The 21,839-nt window shown below is 52.7% G+C and overlaps 2 protein-coding genes across 4 annotated transcripts in view; one reads left to right on the forward strand and one right to left on the reverse strand.

The window, feature by feature from the left end:
* Positions 1–21,518, reverse strand: part of SUGP1 (SURP and G-patch domain containing 1) — a 44,019-nt gene extending 22,501 nt beyond the window's left edge. Inside the window, exons 1-7 of the mRNA XM_024236586.3 lie at positions 21,151–21,518; positions 17,146–17,317; positions 10,813–10,916; positions 6,563–6,790; positions 4,438–4,561; positions 4,062–4,162; positions 2,979–3,102 (exon numbers count right to left, since the gene is read on the reverse strand). Coding sequence (XP_024092354.1) covers positions 2,979–3,102; positions 4,062–4,162; positions 4,438–4,561; positions 6,563–6,790; positions 10,813–10,916; positions 17,146–17,317; positions 21,151–21,184 — 887 coding nt within the window. The 5' untranslated portion in view covers positions 21,185–21,518. The remainder of the gene's footprint in view (positions 1–2,978; positions 3,103–4,061; positions 4,163–4,437; positions 4,562–6,562; positions 6,791–10,812; positions 10,917–17,145; positions 17,318–21,150) is intronic.
* Positions 21,519–21,550: 32 nt separating this feature from the next.
* MAU2 (MAU2 sister chromatid cohesion factor) overlaps positions 21,551–21,839 on the forward strand; it is a 37,437-nt gene continuing 37,148 nt past the window's right edge. For all 3 annotated transcript variants that reach the window (XR_002912383.3, XM_009253030.4, XM_002828963.6), the window contains exon 1: positions 21,551–21,826. Coding sequence is in view for 2 of the 3 variants with exons in the window: in XM_009253030.4 (XP_009251305.1) it covers positions 21,551–21,826 (276 nt within the window). In the remaining variant the exon portion in view is untranslated. The remainder of the gene's footprint in view (positions 21,827–21,839) is intronic.

Below are 21,839 nucleotides of genomic sequence, written 5' to 3' on the forward strand. Positions count from 1 at the left end.
GTGCTGATGATTTAGCCCAAGGAGGTTGGACACTGACTGTGTCACTGACTTTTCTTTTTTTTTCTTCCTTTTTTTTTCTGAGATGGAGTCTTGCTCTGCCGCCCAGGCTGGAGTGCAGTGGCACAATCTCAGCTCACTGCAAGCTCCGCCTCCCGGGTTCAGGCTATTCTCCTGCCTCAGCCTCCTGACTAGCTGGGGCTACAGACGCCCGCCACCACGCCCGGCTAATTTTTTTTTTTTTGTATTTTTTAGTAGAGACGGGGTTTCACTGTGTTAGCCATGGTCTCGATCTCCTGACCTCGTGATCCACCCCACTCAGCCTCCCAAAGTGCTGGGATTACAGGCATGAGCCACTGCACCCGGCCTACTGACTTTTCATTACTACAGCTGATGCTCTATTGACATGATTTCCAGGATGTATCTCAGAAATGGGAGAATGACTAGTTCAAGGGATGGGCGTTTCCAGCTTTTCATTTTTTTTTTTGTTTTGTTTTTCAAGATGGAGTTTCACTCTCGTTGCTCAGGCTGGAGTACAGTGGCACGATCTCGGCTCACCACAACCTCCGCCTCCCGGGTTCAAGCCATTCTCCCGCCTCAGCCTCCCAAGTAGCTGAGATTACAGGCATGCGCTAATTTTGTATTTTTAGTAGAGAGGGGGTTTCTCCACGTTGGTCAGGCTGGTCTTGAACCGTTGACCTCAGGTGATCCACCTGCCTCGGCCTCCCAAAGTGCTGGGATTACAGGTGTGAGCCACCAAGCCCAGCCTCATTTCTTATTTTTTGAGATGGAGTCTTGCTCTTGTCACCCAGGCTGGAGTGCAATGGCATGATCTCGGCTCACTGTAACCTCTGCCTCCTGGGTTCAGGTGATTTTCCTGCCTTAGCCGCCCAAGTAGCTGGGATTATAGGCGCATGCCACCATGCCCAGTTAATTTCTATATTTTTAGCAGAGATGGGGTTTTGCCATGTTGGCCAGGCTGTTCTTGAACTCCTGACCTCAGGTGATCCACCTGCCTCGGCCTCCCAAAGTGCTGGGATTACAGGCGTGAGCCACCGCACCAGGCCTCCAGCTTCTTTATAGCCATGCGGTTGGTTACGAATTGTTTCCCAAAGTGGCTGGGGTATGCCTGGCCCACAGGCGTGACAGGGAAGGGCCAGGAGTGGCCACATGAGGTGGCTGTTAGATTTGAGGGTGAGGGGAGGTGCCAACCACGTGGGTCTAACCAGCATTTCTGTGCTTTGGGGCTGCCTCACAGCTGACCCCACATGGAGATTAAACACAGGCGCAAGCCTGCACGCCCTGCAGGGGCCTGAATACCTGGTTGTCCCCCCTGACCCACCCAGTTCTTTCCTGGTCTGGCTCTGGCTCTGCAGTGAGTGTGGGAACGAGCTCCCTTCAGCCTCGTCTCCTCTGGCTGCCCAGGGTACCCACCCCAGGTGACCTCAACCAGCCTGGCCTCCCCGACAGCCACACCTGACAAGCTGGGCACCTGTCAGCAACACCCCAGAACAGAAAGGACACACAGGAGGGCCGGGGCCACCTGCACCAGTAGCATCTCTCAGTTCTGACATCAGGGGTGAGGCTGGGCTGCAGCGGCTGGGCCCTGGACCCCTCTGACCAGGCAGAGCCACCGGGCTCTGGGTCTTGGACAGAATTCCATATCCTTTCCTGCTTCTCCTTTGAAAGGGTTCCACAGTCAGTGTCTACCTACAATGACAGCAAACTAGGTTTCTTATTTATATAGCCTTAATCAGGCAAATGAAGGAAAGACATGATGACTTGGAGTGGACTAGTGATCCAACCCTGAGGTGTAGTCAACAACTCAATGATCCCCAGGGCAAGTCTGACATTCAGGACACTTGGGGGTCGGCCTCCAGTCCCAGGCAGATCCATCTTCTGAACCCCAGGCCTAAACAATCCACGGCCCCAACACAGGCTCCTTGACACACAGGTACCAGACTGGGGCACACCTGAATCCCAAGCAGCCCCTCTCCCTGTTCCCATCCACTGGGTCAGCTGAGCCTTCACCCACCCTGTTCCCAGCCCCCACGTTCCCTCAGTCCCACCTCCCAATGATGGCCCACTGCCCTCGTCTGCCTGGACCTGGTCTGGCCATGTCTGCCCACCCTCCACGACCTTGGCCAGTGACCACAGAAGCACAGTTGCCCCATCTGTGATGAAGTCTAGGGCTGCTGAATCAACCAGCCCAGAGAGCTGCTGAATCAACCAGCCCAGAGAGCTGCTGCTCCAGGACTTTGTCATGCACTGTCACACCTCCTCAATGACTGAGTCGGGGCTTGTGTAACCTGAGGCCAGGAGTGTGCTCACGGGCATGTCACCCTCACATCCCCCAGGCACCCACCCGCCTCCCCGGGCACAGAGCAAGTGCCAAACCCACCCAATGAATGGATGAGCCAGTGAACACAGACCCAGCCACTGGGGCTAGGGTACGACCACATGGCCAGGGATGGCAGGGAGGCTAGGCTGCTTGTCACACACCCACCCTTCTGTGGAACTCGCACACAGGCTGGGTGTTCCCCCTCCACAGATCCTAAAGTTCCCCATTCCCTGCCATTTCCCTCATCATAAAGGGGAGACCCTGAGAACGTACGCAACATAAACTGAACAGTACTGTGAATTTCCACTTGAGAGCCTGACTTGCCCCCGGCCAAGGGCTGCTGTGTGTCCCAAAGGCAACTGGGCAAGTGCTAGAGACTTTCTCCCTGAGGCGCCTGAAAGACACAAAGGCCCCAAAGGCCCCGTGCACCTGCCTCAGAGACCACCCAGGGGTGCTGGTGTGTGTGTGGGACATGCCTGTGGGGAGGCAGAGCTGGGCTCTGGGGTCAGAGACTCTTGGACCCGCCAGCTTCTCACAGTGGGACCCCAGCAGGTGGCTGGACTATGCTGATCCAGTGTCCTCCCCTGCAGGGGGGCTGTGGCCAGGGTGACAGTCACCTCCCTGGCAGGGCCCCCCTTACCTGAATGCCTGGTTCTCACGGTTGTTCTGGAGGGCAATGGTTTCCACCTCGGGACCCCCGTCCGCTATGAACCTGGCCAACTTTTCTGCAAGGTTCTTGACCTCTTCGTCCTCTGGGGGTGAAACTTTAAGCAGGCTGTCAGTACTGGGCTCAACTCACCACACCCAACAGCCTAATTTCTGCTAAGAACCCCAAGGGCAACAAGTGGGGTTTGTTTTAGGAATGATGCAAAGAGAAACAGGCAAATGGGAATCAGATTACTACACTGGGACCAGATGCTAGAATTCGTAACACACCTCAAGCCCCCGCCCCCGACCCCCGCCCCGTCCCACAAGGGAGGTCAAGAGGGCCTGGGACACCAGCCAGGACAAAGGATCCAAATGTGACTGTGGGTCTGGGTAGGGAAGGAAGGGAGATGGGAGCGCCCCAGGTCACATGGTTGGGGGGTGCTGTTGGGCCTCCTCTCCTGGGGAGAGGCTCAGGGCACAGGGCCACACGGAACACAAGGAACAAACCTCTGCAGCCTGCGCTTGGCCTGAACATCAGTTCCACCCCCCCAACCCACCAGCACTTGGCTGGGATTTTATGTCATTGCAGTCAAAGACCAGCCAGTATTTCCCCTTGCCCTGAAATTCATCCCATCAGAATTGCACCAGCTGACGGTGTCTGTCCCCCAAGCCCTCGGCCCTACACTATACTTCCCCTGCCCTGTCCTCAGTGCCCAGGAGGAAGCTGGGGCTCATCAACACTTGTTAATGTAACAAAGAACCAACAAGCAAAAGCCCCCTCTACCTAGGGTACTGCCCTGAACCGATCACCCAGAAGCGACCTCGACCTCCATGAGCTCCCATCTACCCCACAATGTGGCTTGATGCTCAGGCTTCACCAGGTCCTTGGAGCACTGAGGGGGAAGGTGGTGTCAGACCCATTCCCAGAGTGACCCCAGATGCCTGGGAGAATACAGGCTTCAACCACCGGTGCCACACAGTGCCACTCCAGCACCTCCAGGAACCCCGATTCCGCACTGGGGCACGGTATGTCCACAGGCCTCCCCAGAATCTCCCACCCGCTCCGTCCACCTACCTTTCTGAGAGGCTGCCTGCGACTTCTGTGCTTCCTTTCTTATCTCAGCCACCTTCTTCCTGTAGTAGAGGAATTCCCTGCTATTCTTATCGTGCAAAAATCTGGAGAGGAGGAAGTTTGCAGAAGAGAGGGGAAAATGAGTATCTGTGACAGGCATATCCCTGCAGCTTCTATCGCGCAAAAAAAGGCAGGCTGGCGAGCAGGGACCCGAAAGCAAGTCTCCGTGCCACATGGGAGCCACTTGTCACTTCTGGTGAGAATCAGAAAACGCTTGGAACAGCATCCGGCCCACACTAGCAAGCACCCAGCCCCGCATGTGCGACTGTGCAGCAAACGCATTCAACAGCACAGCCTTCCCTTCCCCGGAGATACTCACGCAAATGCTGGGTTATCCTTGTAGTCCTCCATAGCTACTTTTTCTAACTCGGGGCCTCCTTCTGCCACAAAGCGGGCCAATTTCTCTATCACTTTCCGAGTCTCGGCTCCCTCTGGGGGTGAAACTTTAAGGAGGCTGTCAGTACTGGGGTTCAACTCACACACCCCACAGTCAATAGGCACACTCTCTCTATGGACCACAACGACAGAGGGGGTCGGGGGAGAAGAGTGTGAGATGCAGGAGGCTGTCGGGCGTCCCGAGTCCAGGCACAAAACACCATGACGAGGGGGGAGTCGGTCTCACTGTCTTGGTGAGACACACTAGGTGGGAGAGAAGTGTGTGAGGCTGTGGTGAGCTCCAGGCTGGAAGCTAGCAGAAAATATATCCAGCTTCCCCTGGTTTTGGGGGGGAAATGCTTAATTCTTTTCTTTCTTTACCAGTTTTCAGCATAATACATCGGTTCCCTTTCATCCTTCAAAGATGACACATTCTTTTTTTAAAAAATACCATTATGAGCTCTGATTTAAACACACTGGGTGGGTTTCGATCCATGGCAATTAGTGTCATCATAGAAGCTCTGCGGCCGGTGGAGCCTCTTCAAGCTGGCTCCTGAGGGCTCTGGACATGGCCCCAGGAGTCTCTGATGGCCTCCTTGCCATCTGCCGGGACAGGCGCTCCAAGATCATCTCATACACTTCCTGCCCAGACCCAGAGCCAGCCACTTCTCCAAGAAGTCGGTTTCCATGAGAAACTGCATCTCCAGACCAGCATCTGGGCGCTAGGGATGCTCAATGCCACGGGCTTAATCATTATTTCGGGGCCTTTTCAGTGAACAGAGCTATAAAGATATATTTTTATATATGGATTAGCCTCCCCACTGAGCCATGTGGAACTTGCTTTTGTATTTTTCCCCTGGCCTGTTTCTGAGGCTGTGGGTTTGTCAGCTACTATACGGATTGCAGTCCTTGTAGGAGATGCACAGGAGAAATTTCTCGCTGCCAGCAAGTGCCTGGCAACTGGGCAACATACCAGACCTGTGGCTAATCTTATTCCCCTTGTTGCTTGGGCTGCTGGGAATGGGGGAGAGGTGGGGAGTGTGTGGCCCAACGAGGGCCCCTGTGAGGTCCCGAGAGCATTCCGTGACCGTCTTTCACCCTAGCTCGCCCTCCTGCCACGGGCCCAGCAACAATCCTGACCTGGTTGCTGTTTACAGGAACAGGTGTGTTTCTGAGGCCATGCAGACAGTGGGTCATAATGGGCTTCAAGGGCCCCGAGATGGCCAATACCCCTTGTAATGCAGCAGTTCCCAACAGGGTACCCTTGGAGCTGCTGGGGCACCCCTCTAAGGAAAGGACACACGCCAGCTCCATTCTAATGGCCTGGGGTCCAGGCTGGCCTCTGATCCGCTCGGACACACAGCCAGAAGCAAGGGATCTCAAAGCTGTCATGGCACAACTCCACAGTTGCTTCAGTCTGTGCTGTCAGGGTGATGTGACCTCACCGGCCAGCCCTCCACGCAGTTCAGGTGTCACAGGGACTCGTCCTGAATGTGGACGGGGCTGGACTTGCTGGCAATGCTGTCACCACAGCCACCCCCCTTTGCCCTCCTACACTGGGCGGTCTGGACAAGCTCACCCGTGACCAGTGACCGTCCTTTCCCAGGGATAGAAGAGAGCACCCTCTAACCTGCGGCTCATACCTCTGGCCTAAACTCAGGGGACAGGTAACCCATGGCGAGGGGCAGTGCTTTGGGGCCTCAAGGGCTCAGCTGAAGAGCCTTAGAAGCTCCTCCTAGAAGGGATGTGAGGATGCCCTTTTGGAGCAAATGCGAGAAGGGCGTGCACCCCTGCCCTGGCTGGGATGAGCCGCTGCATGAGTGGAAGATGGATCCCGCTGCTCCCAAGATGAAGCCCACGCGCTGATGCCCAGCAATACCCCAGCCCCGCCCCTCACCCTCCTTTGCTCTCCTCACCCCAGAGGGCCCGAGGCTCAGCTCGGAGGTCTGGTGGCTGCAACTAAGCCCAAAGCACCCATGCCCCTGGTAGCACTTGCTCTGCCCACCACAGATCCCACCTGCTAGAGCACAGGCACTGGTGGTGGGGGAGAAGCAGCTCCCACAACTTACCTTTGATCTCCAGCCACTGCTCATAGTCCTCCTCCTCATCCTCGTCAGGGGACTGGAAGACACTCGGGCGGTGCGCCACGGGCAGCTGCTTGGCGTGGGAGTAGCTCTTCACAGGGCCCGGCAGGCTGGCCAGCCCCAGGCCTGTCCGCCTGCTGATGAGCAGGGACCTCTTCCCAGTGCTGGGGGTGGGTGTGCTGGGAGGGGCGCTGGGCGCACTGGTTGGGGCGTCTGGTATAGAAGGAAGGATATGCGCACTCGGGGTCTGCAGGGCACCTCTCCCAGCTTCCGATCTAACCCGGGTGCTGTGGGCCCCGGGGGAGCTGGGTCCTTGACTTCCAGAACTCAGGGGCTCAGAGGAGGCCACCCTGATTTTACAGATGGGAACAGTGAGGCAGAGAGCAAAAGGACTCATTGTGGTCCCCCAGCCAGAAAAGAAGCCTGGGGCTCTGAAGGGGGCCGCTCTGGCTGGAGGCATCTCAGTCGCGTTGCACCCAGACTGAGGACAGTTTTGGGGACAGAACGTCGGTTCTGCCGGGTAAGACCCGAGTCCCCAAATCCCAGTTTACAACCATTCCCTTGGAGGTCTGTGGCCAGGCTGACTGGCCGGGGCCAGCCTACTGGGTGTTCTCAGCCTGAGACCTGATGGGGAAGGGACTCAAACCAGCCTTCCTCATTCTAGGATGAATTTGGCCTTGGGTTAACTTTTCTTAGCTATTCCCTGGGAAACCTGACAGAGGTCGAAGACCAGCTGTCTCACCAGCAACAACGGGCTCTGGTCGGTAAACCCCAAAATCAGAGACGTGGGCAGAAGCTCTGCGGGTGACGATTTACCCACCTGGCATGTCACACTGCACACCTGTAGGCGACCAACCTACAGACAGGGGTCCCATTCCTTGCACAGGCATTGCTGCCCACTGAGGAAGGCTGGGAATCCCCTGGGGCACTGACAAGGGGGCCAGGTGAGGACCTGGAGACCAGCCATTCTAGCCTACACCTTGGTGTCCAGAGGACCTACAGTGCAGAATCACCCACAGCAAGGCAGGGGATGGGGCAAGGCTGGTGTGTGACAGCTTCAGGAAGAGCCCTGAGTCTGGTGGGGAGCAGCATCATGAAATTGGCCAGCTCACCACCCTGAGAGCAGAACTAGGGCCCCCGGATCATGAAAAAGGCTGGCTCTGCACTTGGGGGGCCTCATCTTTTTTTTTTAGTGACAGGGTCTTGCTCTGTCACCCAGGCTGAAGTGCAGTGGTGCAATCATGGTTCACTGCAGCCTCGACCTCCTGAACTCCTGGGCATAAGCAATCCTCCCAGCTCAGCCTCCAGAGTAGCTGGGACTACAGGTGCACGCCACCATGTCTGGCTAATTTTATTTTTATTTTTGGCAGAGATGGGTTCTTGCTAGGCTGTCCAGGCTGGTCTCACACTCTTAGATTCAAGCGATCCTCCCACCTCAGCCTCTCAAAGGGATTACAGACATGAGCCACCATGCCTGGCAGGGGCTTCATCTTTTTAAGCCTTAGCTTCCTAAATGGAAAGTGTGGAAATGGAGGCAACCAGCTGCTTACAGAACTCAACGAGATTTAGATGGACCATCTAGACCTAAAAAAAAATAATGTCAAGTAAGAGAAAAAAGCTTGGAACAAAACACACACTATGTCATCATCTGCGTAAAGGGTCAAACATCTGAAACTATGGCACACATTGCTTGACTGAGAGGACAACAGGGGTTGTCAGACACACAATTTCTCGACAGTTACTTCCTGTAAGAAAGGGGGATGGGAGGACTTCAACCTCTGGTATTTTTCTTTTTTTTTTTTTTTCTTTTTGAGACTTAGTCTTGCTCTGTTGCCCAGGCTGGAGTGCAGTGGCGTGAGCTTAGCTCACGTGAGCACAGCTGGTTGCCTCCCAGGTTCGTGCAATCCTCCCACCTCAGCCTCCCAAGTAGCTGGGATTACAGGGGTGTGCTACCATGCCTGGCTAATTTTTGTATTTTTAGTAGAGACGGGGTTTTACCACGTTGGCCAGGCTGGTCTTGAACTCCTGACTTGAGGAGATCCACCCGCCTCAGCCTCCCAAAGTGCTGGAATTACAGGTGCCACTGTGCCCAGTGAGTATTTTTCATGATTAACAAAGATCGGAAGTATCAAAGGCAAAATGTTACATCTATGAATTCTTTTTTGTTTTTTTTCTTTTTTGAGATGGAGCCTTGCTCTGTCTCCTAGGCTACAGTACAGTGATGCAATCTCCACTCACTGCTACCTCCGCCTCCCAGGCCCAAAAGTGATCCACCCATCTCAGCCTCCCCATTAGTTGGGGCTAAAGGTATGCACCACCATGCCTGGCTCATTATTTGTATTTTTTTTGTAGAGAGGAGACTTAGCCATGTTGCCCAGGCTGGTCTTGAATTCCCAAGCTCAAGCGATCCTGTCCCCTTCAGCCTCCCAAAGTGCTGGGATTACAGGCATAAGCCACCACACCCGACTGACATCTATGAATTCTGAGTGAAGAGAATACGATGTGTGTTATCAGACATCTACCAAAGGGAAACAGAGGTAGAGAGAGGTGTCCCTCCAGAGGATTCAGTGAGAGCACAGGCGTGGTCTGCTTGCACGGAGCAAGGGACATGGCACACTGAGTCCACATTCCCTGGCACATGGGGTGGTACCCGATGAACACTAGTGCCCCGGTGGTCATTGTTGGGTGCCCCCAGCTGCGTGCCCACCCGGCACCTCAGCCGCAGCAGGCCCCAGAACCTGTTGTTCTCTGATGCAGCTCAGGTGTCTCAGGCCAGCCTGGTGTCCCTGAAAACCCTGTCTGCAGAAGACCTGCTCACCCCTGCTGGTGGCTTCAAGCTGACCCAGCTTGGGGATGCCTCCAATCTCCCAAAGTGGTCCCACAAGTGTGGGGAGGGCTTCATCATGGCTCCACATGCCCCAGACTGAAATCTAACTTATCTGTCTCTGCTCCTACAGGGTAAGCACATTGAGTGCAGGGTCTACATTTGCTCCCTTGGTAATTTTTTTTTTTTTTTGAGACGAAGTCTCGCTCTTGTCCCCCAGGCTGGAGTGCAATGGCATGATCTTGGCTCACTGCAACCTCCACCTCCTGGGTTCAACCGATTCTCCTGCCTCAGCCTCCCGAGTAGCTGGGATTACAGGCGCCTGCCACCACGCCTGGCTAATTTTTGTATTTTTAGTAGAGACAGGGTTTCACCATGTTGGTCAGGCTGATCTCGAACTCCTGACCTCAGGTGATCTGCCCATCTCGGCCTCCCAAAGTGCTGGGATTACAGGCGTGAGCCACTGCGCCCAGCCTGCCCCCTTGGTATTAATTTACATGTTTATTACTTGGGCTGGGTACAGTGGCTCCCGCCTATAATCTCAACACTTTGGGAGGCTGAGACAGGTGGATTGCTTGAGCTTAGGAGTCCAAGACCAGCGTGACCAACATGGTGAAATCACGACTCTACAAAAAATACAAAAATTAGCCAGGTGTGGTGGCATGCCCCTGTAGCCCCAGCTACAGGGAGGCTGAGGTGGAAGGTTTCCTTGAGACCCGGAGGTTGAGGCTGCCGTGCGCTATGATTGCACTACTGCATTCTAGCCTGAGCAAGAGTGAGGCCCTGTCTCAAAAAAACAAAAATTACTGGCCGGGCGGAGTGGCTCACGCCTATTACCCCAGCACTTTGGATGGCCAAGGCGGGCAGATCACAAGGTCAGGAGATCAAGATCATCCTGGTAACACAGTGAAACCCAGTCCCTACTAAAAAGATACAAAAGGCCGGGTGCAGTGGCTCACGCCTGTAATCCCAGCACTTTGGGAGGCTGAGGCGGGCGGATCACAAGGTCAGGAGATCGAGACCATCCTGGATAACACGGTGAAACCCCGTCTCTACTAAAAATATTTTAAAAATTAGCCAGGTGTGGTGGCGGGCGTCTGTAGTCCCAGGTACTCAGGAGGCTGAGGCAGGAGAATGGCGTGAACCCGGGAGGCGGAGGTTGCAGTGAGCCGAGATCGCACCACTGCACTCCAGCCTGGGCCACAGAGTGAGACTCCGTCTCAAAAAACAAAATTATTTATGTATTATTTATTTATTTATGCCTTTGGTGCACGCATGGGTGGAATGAGGGCGATCTATGATTACCGGTGAGCAGAAGGAGTCTGAGGTGGGACCTGTCACTTCCCATGTGCCCAGCAACCCCAGGGGGAGATGCAAGGACAGCACCAGGAAAGGGGAGGCCTACACTCACCTGTGCTGGTCTGTGCCTTCTGCAACTTCAGAAACTGCTGCAAGAAGCTACCATCGTTGGCAAACTTGTTGGAAACGCAGGAAGAGTTGTGTGCGTTTGTGATTCTAGAACCAAGACAGAGGACAGAGAGGGTGAGCTGGCTAGAGAAGCAGTGAGGGCACCAGAGGACGAGGATGAGGATGAGGCCATCACCTCGTCCATCACGGCCCCTAACTCACCCCAGCACTCTCACCTACTGGGACCCCAAACTGGCCCCCAGAGATTTCAGGAGACTACTGCGAAGTGCACACAGCAGGCTTCAGTACAGTAAGCTGGGAACAATCTTGTTCTGATAAAAGTAATACTCCCTGTATTATCTCTGCCTCAATATTAACCCTCCAGGTCCAAATGGCCCTCCAACAAGATGGCTCCTGCTCTGTCTGCACAGCACCTGTCCTCCCTTGCTAGTTAATTATCTGGGTTGTTACTGACTCATGTCTGTCCTCCTGCTAGACCTTAGAGTTTTCCAAGGCAGGGCCTACATGTCTCTCTCTCTCTCTGTCTATCTATCTGTCCAAAACGGAGTTTCACTCTGTCGCCCAGGCTGGAGTGCAGTGGGGTAATCTTGGCTCACTGCAACCTCCTCCACCCAGGCTCAAGAGATTGTCATGCCTCAGCCTCCTGAGCAGCTGGGATTACAAGCATTGCCACCACACCTGGCTAATTTTTGTATTTTAGTAGAGATGGGGTTTCGCTATGTTGGCTGGGCTGCTCTCGAACTTCTAACCTCAAGCCATCCTCCCACCTCGTCCTCCCAAGGTGTTGGGATTACAGATGTGAGCCACCACGCCCGACCTATTTATTTAAGAGACAGGGTCTTGCTCTGCTGCCCTGGCTAAAGTGCAGAGTGCAATGGTGCGATAATAGGGACTACAGGCATGTGCTACCCTGCCTGGCTAATTTTTTAATTTTTTTTTTTTTTTTTTTTTGGTAGAGGTAAGATCTCACCATGTCGCCCAGGCTGGTCTTGAATTCCTGGCCTCAAGCAATGGTCCCACCTCAGCCTCCCAAGTCGCTAGGACTAAAGGCATGTGACACTGTTCCTGGCCAATGCCATTTTTTTGACAGGCATGAAGGGCAGCTCTGACAACAGTATATCAGCTGTGCTCAACTTTGATTTAAATATATTTAGGCCCCTGGGTTTGCCTGTGTTAACTTGTTAATAACATATTTTTAAAAAAGTAAAACATATACTTTGCAAAAAAAAAAAAAAGAGGGAGAGAGTGAAGATAAAACATAAAATGCCCTGTGATTCTTCCAGCAAGATTGCTTTGGCTGTTTTCTTAGAAATGTTTGATGCCCAGGCCAGGCGCAGTGGCTCACGCCTGTAATTCCAGCACTTCGGGAGGCCGAGGTGGGCGGATCATGAGGTCAAGAGATCAAGACCATCCTGGCTAACACAGTGAAACCCCATCTCTACTAAAAATGCAAAAAATTAGCCGGGTGTGGTAGCAGGCGCCTGTAGTCCCAGCTACTCGGGAGGCTGAGGCAGGAGAACGGTGTGAACCAGGGAGGCAGAGCTTGCAGTGAGCTGAGATTGCGCCACTGCACTCCAGCCTGGGCGACACAGTGAGACTCTGTCTCAAAAAAAAAAAAAAAAAAAAAGAAATGTATGATGCCCAAAGAAATGCTTGCAGACCCCAGCTCTGAGCTGCAGGCCCACATGGGTAAAGAAACACAGGCTTTGGCTAAGCATGGTGGCTCATCCCTGTAATCCCAGCTACTTGGGAGACTGAGGTAGGAGAATCACTTGAACCCAGGAGTTTGAGGCTGCAGTGACATATGATCAAGCCACTGCACTTCAGCCTGGGCAACAGAGTGAGATCATGTTACTTTAAAAAAAAAAAAAAAAGTAATAGAGGCTCATTATGGAACAAATGGAAATGTAGAAAAACTGAAATAAGCCTAGGCAATATGGAGAAAACCCCATCTCTACGAACAAAATAAACAATTAGCTGGGTGTGGTGGCGTGTGCCTGTAATCCCAGCATTCCAGAGGATCACCGGAGCCCAGGAGGTCAAGGCGGAAGTGGGCCGCAATCATGCCACTGCACTCTAGCCTGGGTGACAGAGTAAGATCATTTAAAAAAAAATGAAAAGAAAAGAAAAACTGAAACAGAAAGGAATGGGAAAACCCAACAATGTCTCCCTACTTTGCAACAGCCACTATTAACACTGGTATATGTCTTTATTTTGCTCTCTAAATTAGAAGTCAGAGGAAATAAGGCTGTGATCACAGCACACACTCTACTTCTTCCATTTCCTACTATAGCACACCATCCTGCTCCAATCTCAAATTCCTCACACACGCTGCTTTTTAAACCCGCATGACATTCCACCATATGGATGTACCCAATGGTGCAAAAAGCTCATGGAGTCCACAGGGCTAGCCTTTTTCCTTTAAATAGGAGAAAGGAATAATTTTTAGTTCATCAGAACTAAAATAACCTAAATACATCAACAAGGGGCACTGGTTAAATAAATTACGGGCCATCCACAGGGAAGATGGGGCAGCCCTGAAAAGTTGAAATTTTAGACAAGCAATCAAATACAATGTTAAAAGAAAAACAAGGCCGGGTGCGGTGGCTCATGCCTGTAATCCCAGCACTTTGGGACGCTGAGGCGAGTGGATCACGAGGTCAGGAAATTGAGACCATCCTGGATAACACGGTGAAACCCCGTCTCTACTAAAAATTAAAAAAAAAATTAGCCGGGCGTGGTGGGGGGCACCTGTAGTCCCAGCTACTCAGGAGGCTGAGGCAGGAGAATGGCGTGAACTCAGGAGGCAGAGCCTGCAGTGAGCCGAGATTGCGCCACTGCGCTCCAGCCTGGGCAACAGCATGAGACTCCATCTCAAAATAAATAAATAAATAAATAAAATAAATAAATAAAGGAAAAACAAAAGGGCAGGATATAAAACAGTATCTACAGTGTGGTTCTACTTACATCAAAATACATTTGAATTAAAAATTGTTACAAAGGCCGGGTGCGGTACCTCACACCTGTAATCCCAGCACTTCGGTAGGCCAAAGCAGGTGGATCACCTGAGGTCAGCAGTTCAAGACCAGCCTGGCCAACATGATGAAACCCCGTCTCTACTAAAAATACAAAAAATTAGCCGGGCGTGGTAGTGGGCACCTGTATTCCCAGTCACTTGGGAGGCTGAGACAAGAGAATCACTTGAACCCAGGAAGCGAATGTTGCAGTGGGCCAAGATCGCGCCATTGCACTCCAGCCTGGACAACAGAGTTAGACTTCATCTCAAATATAAAAAAAAATTGTTAGACAAACACATCGGGGCAGGAGCAGTGGTTCACACCTGTAATCCTAATGCTTTGGGAGGCCAAGGTAGGAGGATCACTTGAACCCAGAAGTTCAAAACCAGCCTGGGCAACATAGTGAGACCCCGTCTCTACACAAAATTTAAAAATTAGCTGGGCATGGCAGTGGACATCTGTAGTCCCAGCTACTCAAGGGGCTGAGGTGGGAGGATAGCTTGAGTCCAGGAATTCCAGGCTGCAGTGAGCTATGATAGTGCCACTGCACTGCAGCCTGGGTGACAGAGTGAGATCCTGCCTCTGAAATAAAACAGGCCCGGCACGGTGGCTCACGGCTGTAATCCCAGCACTTTGAGAGGCAGAGGTGGGTAGATCACCTGTGGCCAGGAGTTCAAGACCAGCCTGGTCAACATAGTGAAACCGCGTCTCTACTAAAATACAAAAAAATGGCCGGGCTCAGAGGCTTATGCCTGTAATCCTAGCACTTTGGGAGACTGAGGTGGGAGGATCAACCTGAGGCCAGGAGTTCAAGACCAGCGTGGCCAACATGGTGAAACCTCATCTCTACCAAAATACAAAAATTAGCCGGGCACGATGGTGGGTTCCTGTAATCTCAGCTACTTGGGAGGCTGAGCAGGAGAATTGCTTGAGCCCAACAGGCGGAGGTCGCAGTGAGCCGAGATCACACCACTGCACTCCAGCCTGGGCGGCTGAGTGAGACTCTGTCTCAAAAAATAAAATAAATAAATAAATAAATAAATAGCTGCACATGGTGGCGCACACTGGTAATCCCAGCTACAAGAGAGGCTGATCAGGAGAATCTCTTGAATCCAACAGGCAGAGGTTGTAGTGAGCCAAGATGGCGCCACTACACTCCAGCCTGTGTGACAGAGCAACACTCGTCTCAAAAACAAATAAATAAATAAATAAATAAATAAATAAAATAAAACAAAACAGAAAAACACCTCAACACTCAACCAGTGCTTGTCTCTGTGTTGCAGAGTTATGAGTGACTTTGGTTTTTTGTTTACCCCTCTTCTACTTCCTGGATTTCCTACCATGTGCATGAATTACCTTTAAAGTTTAAAAAAAGAAGGCATAGAAGTAATTGTATATGAAAGAGGAGGTTCAATGTTGACACTAAACAACCAGGACATTCTGGGCACCCCTCAGTTCCCGGGCCTGCCCCCATACTCACACCCTGAGCACTTCACTCAGGAGGGCCCAGGAAGAGGTAGGGACGAGGAAAGACAAGAAATCACATTCAGGCTGCAGAGTACAGCCAACGGCTCCCACCTGAAAACCACTGGTAACAAATACTGGGAGATAAAAATGCTGGTTCTTGGCCGGGTGCAGTGGCTCACGACTGTAATCCCAGCACTTTGGGAGACCGAGAGGGGCGGATCACCTGAGGTCAGGAGTTTGAGACCAGCCTGACCAACAAGAAGAAACCCCGTCTCTACTAAAAATACAAAATTGGCTGGGCGTGGCAGCGCATGCCTGTAATCCCAGCTACTTGGGAGGCTGAGGCAGGAGAATCGCTTGAACCTGGGAGGCAGAGGTTGTGGTGAGTTGAGATCGCGCCACTGCACTCTAGCCTAGGCAACAAAAACAGAAAAAGAAAAAAGAAAAGGCAAGAGCTGCTGGGTGCAGTGGCTCACACCTGTAATCCCTTTGGGAGGCCAAGGTGGGAGGATCACTTGAGTCTAGGAGTTCGGGACCAACCTGGGCAACATAACAAGACCTCATCTCTACAAAAAAATAGAAAAAAATTAGCCAGGCATGGTGGCACGTGCCTGTGGTCCCAGCTACTTGGGAGGCTGAGGCAAGAGAACTGCTAAAGCCCAAGAGCTCAAGGCTTCAGTGAGCCATGATCCCACCACTGCACTCCGGCCTGGGTGACAGAGCAAAACCCTGTCCCAAAGAAAAAAAAAAAGGAAAAGCTGGAGCTGGGACAAGGCCTTGGGGAAGGTTAACACACTCTACACTCCAGACCCCAGAGGAAGGGGCCTGCCTCTCAGATTATCAACCTCCAGGCTGAAAAGCTTGGATCTGGTCACCCTCATCACAACATCACCCCTTGATCAAAACCCTTGGTGCCCTCAGTGTTTCTCAGGACAGGCAAGTGGAAACCCTTGCTGAGCTATCATCCACCTGCCATCCACTAAGGGACAGCCCCTTTGGTACAGCAGCTCAGGCTGGCCCTCCACATATGGGCTCTCTCCCCTTCCTGCCCTCTGCTGGGCAGGCCTTTCTCTGCTTCCTCAGTGGGCCGGCTCTACCTGGGCTTTCAGGATGCAAAGCTCTGTGGCCTTACTGTGGCCACAGGGCCTGGGAATACACTGCCTCGTGTTATCTTCCAGGAGCTCTGGGGCGGCACCTGCATCCCTTTGCTAGTAGTTTGTGACCCCATAAGGGCAGAGCCTTTTTTTTTTTTTTTTTTTTTGAGACAGAGTCTCACTCTATGGCCCAGGGTGGTGTACAGTGGCACGATCTCAACTCACTGCAACCTTTGCCTCCCAGATCCCAGAGATTCTCGTGCCTCAGCCTCCTAAGCAGCTGGGACTACAGGCACGTGCCACAATGCCCAGCTAATATTTTGTATTTTTTAGTAGAGATGGGGTTTCACTATGTTGGCAAAGCTGGTCTCAAACTCCTGGCCTCTAGGATCCTCTGCCTCAGCCTTCCAAAGTGCTGAGATTACAGGTGTGAAGCAGCACACCTGAACTCAAGGCAGAGATTTTTACTCCGTTATACCCCTTCCCTCTGCACCACAGCTGGCTGGCAGTAAATAACTGCTGAGTGGATGAGTTGGCAGGCTGTCCTCTGGGCTCCCACATACCCCTCATTTCTCTCTTGCCACAGTGAGCCTCCCAAGGGCATCTGGGTCATTCCTTGGAACATCAGGCTATGGCTGGGTGCAAGCACACACTGACTGCCCTCACAAGCCAAACCCTGCGCTGGTGACCCTCAAAGACTCCCATCCAGGCCCCATCCAGGCCCCAGCAGGCACTTACTCGCCAGGATGTGGTGGCTGAGGGCTGGCCACCTGATTCTGCTTGGCTTTCTGTTCCATTTTGGCTTCAATTTCCCGTTTCTTCTGAGCGATGAGCTCTTCCTGGTGAAGGATGTTCATGTTCATTTTTCCAGATTTAGGGGGAGCAACCCCAAACCACCGGTTAGCCTTTCCTGGGGAGAGAAAAGGAGTATGTCAGAAATCACCTTTACTCCACAAACACCCCAAGAAGCTGTGACAGGCCAGAGAGCAACTGATGTTCAGATTAATTTGTATGTCTATTAGTTCATTTATTCAGCAAACACTTACAGAGTGCCTGCTGCATACCATACCCTGTATTTACTAGGTGCTATGCAAGAGAGCACACATCTGCCTACGTGGGACTCGCTTCGGGCTGGGAAGACAATAGACCCATAACAAAAAGTAACTTTCGGGCTGGTGCGGAGGCTCATGCCTGCAATCCCAGCACTTTGGGAGGCAGGGGCAGGCGGATCACTTGAGGTCAGGAGATCGAGACCAGCCTGGCCAACATGGTGAAACCCCATCTCTACTAAAAATACAAAAATTAGCTGGGCATGGTGGCATGTGCCTGTAATCCCAGCTACTAGGGAGGCCGAGGCAGGAGAAGTGCTTGAACCAGGGAGATGAAGGTTGCAGTGAGCCGAGATGGTGCCACTGCACTCCAGCCTGGCAACAGAGCAAGACTCTGTCTCAAAAAAAAAAAAAAAAAAGTAACTGCACAATGTGGTAAGAGTTCTGCTGAAAACCAAAAAAGGGTGAAAAATAGTAATAGGAGAGTACATATGCAGGTAGGGCAGCCAGAAAATAAACACTAGAGGAGGAGACATTTAAACCAGAAAAAAACAAGTAAGAAGCCAGCGTCATGAAAAGCCAAATGGGAGATGATCTGGGCAGAAGGAGCAGATGTGAAAGCTCAAGGCAGGAAGAAGCCTGGTACATCCAAGGAGCAGCAAGTGCCCAGCATGGTCAGAGTGTCCTGCTCCAGGGACAGGCAGAGGTGGGGCATGTCAGAGCATCTGTGCTTTATTATAAGGGCTTTGGGGAGTGATGGTGAAGCACTAAGATGAAGAATGCAAGATCCACTGGGTCTTTTTTTGAGACAGGGTCTGGCTCTGTTTCCCAGGCTGGAGTGCAGTGGTGTGATCTCAGCTCACTGTAGCCTCCGCCTCCCCAGCTCAAGCAATCCTCCCACCTCAGCCTCCTGAATAGCTTGGATTACAGGCATGCACCACCTCACTTGGCTAATTTTTAAATTTTTTCATAGAGATGAGGTCTTGCTATAGTGCCCAGACTGGTCTTTCCACCCTGGCCTCCCAAAGTGCTGGGATTTACAGGCATGAGGCATGGCTTTTTTTTTTTTTTTTTTTTGAGGCAGACTCTTACTCTGTCAGACAAGATGGAATGCAGTAGCACCATCTCAGCTCACTGCAACCTCCACCTCCCAGGTTCAAGCGATTCTCCTGCCTCAGCCTCCTGAGTAGCGGGGATTACAGGCCTGAGCCACCACACCTGGCTAATTTTTATATTTTTAGTACAGTTAGGGTTTCGCCATGTTGTCCAGGCTGGTCTTGAACTCCTGTCCTCAAGGGAGCCTCCGATTTACGCCTCTCAAAGCGCTGGGATTACAGGCGTGAGCCACCGAACCCAGCCTTCTTTTTTTTTTAAAGATGAAGTATTGCTCTTTTCCCCCAGGCTGGAGTGCAATGGGGCGATCTTGGCTCACTGCAATCTCCACCTCCAGAGTTCCAGCGATTCTCCTGCCTCAGCCTCCCGAGTAGCTGGGACTACAGGCATCTGCCACCACGCCTGGCTAATTTTTCATATTTTTAGTAGAGATGCGGCTTCACCATGTTGGCCAGGCTGGTCTCGAATTCTTGACCTCAAGTGATCCACCCACCTTGGCCTCCCAAAGTGCTGGGATTACAGGCGTGAGCCACCACACCCAGCCGTTTTGTTTTGTTTTGTTTTGTTGAGACAGGGTCTTGCTGAGTTGCCCAGGCCAGAGTGCAGTTGCATGATCGTAGCTCACTGCATCCTCAAACTCCTGGGCTCTAGAGATTCTCCCACCTCAGCCACCTGAGTGGCTAGGACGACAGGCACGCTCTACCAGGCCTAGCTATTTTCTTTTATTTTTTGTAGAGACAGGTTCTTGCTATGTTGCCCAGGCTAATCTTGAACTCCTGTCCTCAAGGGAGCCTCCCATTTAAGCCTCCCAAAATGCTGAGATTTTAGGCATGGAACACCACACCTGGCCAATATCCACAAGGTCGTTTTATTTTCATCCTGGCTACTAGGTAATCATTCTGGCCGGAGAATCCACAGGCAACAAGACCAGGGAGGCTCACTGGCTCCAAGCAACAGACAATGATATCTTCAGACTAGGGTGATAGCATGGAGACAGGGAAGACACCTCAGAGGTTCCCCATGGGACTCAGAATAAAATCCAAATTTTAAAAGTCTGAGCCGGGCATGGTGACTCACACCTGTAATCCCAGCACTTTGGGAGGCTGAAGCAGGCAGATCACTTGAGGTCAGGAGTTCGAGACCAGCCTGGCCAACATGGTGAAACCCATCTCTACTAAAAATACAAAAAAAAAAACACTGGCCAGGTGCGGTGGCCGGCACCTGTAATCCCAGCTACTCAGGAGGCTGAGGCAGAAGAATGGCTCGAACCCGGGAGGTAGAAGTTGCAGTGAGCCGACATCGTGCCACTGCACTCCAGCCTGGGCGACAGAGCTAAACTCCGCTTCAACAAAAAGAAAAAAAGAATTCTAAAAGGCTATTTTCAAGGCCCTGACAGATGGTTCCCCTCCCTTCTGCTTCATCCTTGACATTCTTCAAAAGGACAAGCCCATCCTACCAGGGCCTCTGCATTTACTGGCCCCTCTCTGTGTGGAAGGCTCCACCCTCCAGGGATTCCCATAGCTGGCATTCATTGTCTTAACTCAAATGTCTTCTGCTTGAAAAGGCCTTTCCTTGGGCCAGGTGTGGTGGCTCACACCTTTACGTAATCCCAGCACTTTAAGAGGCTGAGATGGGAGGATCGCTTGAGCCTAGGAATTCCAGACCTGCATGGGAAACGTTGCAACACAAAAAATACACAAATTCGCTGTGTGGTGGCGCACACCTGTTGTCCCAGCTACTAGGGAGGCTGAGGTGGGAGGATCACCCGAACCCAGGGAGCCACAGTGAGCCACTGCACTACAGCCTGGGCGACAAAGTGAGACCCTGTCTAAAAAAAAAAAAAAAAAGAAAAAGAAAGAAATAAAAGGTCTTCCTGACTACCCAATATCAGCAGCCTCCACTCTGATCATATCATACGTAACCTCACATCATACGTAAGTCTTTGTAAATATTTTCTCATTAATGCACTGACACCCCAGTAGAAAGCAACCTCCAGGAAGGCAGGGCCCTGTTTCGGTCACCGCTGCATGCGTAGCGCCTAGCACAGTGCCTGGCACACAGTGAGCACGCCCTAAGTATTTGCTGATGGGTAAATGCATTCTATTCTGGGGAAGTAGAAAGGCCAAGGCTTGCAGCAAAGTGAGGGTCAAAAGACGCGGGAAAGTGTGTCAAGGGAGCCTCAAAGCACTTCAGAAAAGCAGCTTTTCCAGAAAGCGGGACACAGGCCAGAGGGCAGCTGCTACGAAAAGAGGGGTGCAGGGACAGCCCAAGGTTGCCGCTGTATTGGGGAACGGAGGTTGGAGCAGCCCTGAAGGCGGTCGTTTCGGAAACGGGACGCAGGGCCGAGCCGGGTGGCGGCCTCTACGGAGATCCGTGCGTCCTCAGCAAACCAGGCGGGGGCGGCCAGCAACCTGGGTCTGGGGTCTCGAGAAACCAAGAGGTGCAGAAGCCGACGCTGTGGGCTGCCCCGGGGCTGAAGCGAGGGATCCACGGGTCGCAGCAGGACGGACCCGAGGAGTAAAGGGAGACACCTAGCCCCAGGGACCCAGGCGGGCGCCTGAGAGGAGGCGGGGGCTGTTACCTGCAACATCCCGGTTGTCCATCTTGAGACTCATCCAATCCCACAATGCTCCGGCGCCACTTAAGGGGCCCTGTTATAGTATGCATCGCCTGATGGGAGATGTAGTCCGCCACGGTCAGACTCGCCTTATTACTGCGTGAACGACTGGGTTTGTTTGTTTTTTTTACCTCCAGAAACGAAAGCCTCAGCCTATCGGCGATGCCTAAGTCCCAGTCACGATAACCAAACGGCGTCGCCCTTTTCACACCTTCCCGGAGCGGCGGTCATCCCAAATACAAACTACATGTTCCAGGATGCTTTGGGCGGCAGATCTCGCGGAAGCCGCGAAGAGAACCCGGCCCCGTCTCGCGCGCCTGCTTCCGCCTGCCTGTGGCGGCGGCTTGTTGTTGTGGAGGCCAAAATGGCGGCTCAGGCGGCGGCAGCGGCGCAGGCGGCGGCGGCCCAGGCTGCGCAGGCCGAGGCGGCCGACTCGTGGTACCTGGCGCTTCTGGGCTTCGCTGAGCACTTCCGCACTTCCAGCCCGCCCAAAATCCGCCTGTGCGTGCACTGCCTGCAGGCCGTGTTCCCCTTCAAGCCGCCGCAGCGCATCGAGGCCCGTACACACCTGCAGCTGGGCTCCGTTCTCTATCACCACACCAAGAACAGCGAGCAGGCGCGCAGCCACCTGGAGAAGGCGGTGAGCGCGGGCC

The sequence above is a fragment of the Pongo abelii genome, chromosome 20 (assembly GCF_028885655.2).
Source record: "Pongo abelii isolate AG06213 chromosome 20, NHGRI_mPonAbe1-v2.0_pri, whole genome shotgun sequence".
NCBI classification, from domain to species: domain Eukaryota; kingdom Metazoa; phylum Chordata; class Mammalia; order Primates; family Hominidae; genus Pongo; species Pongo abelii.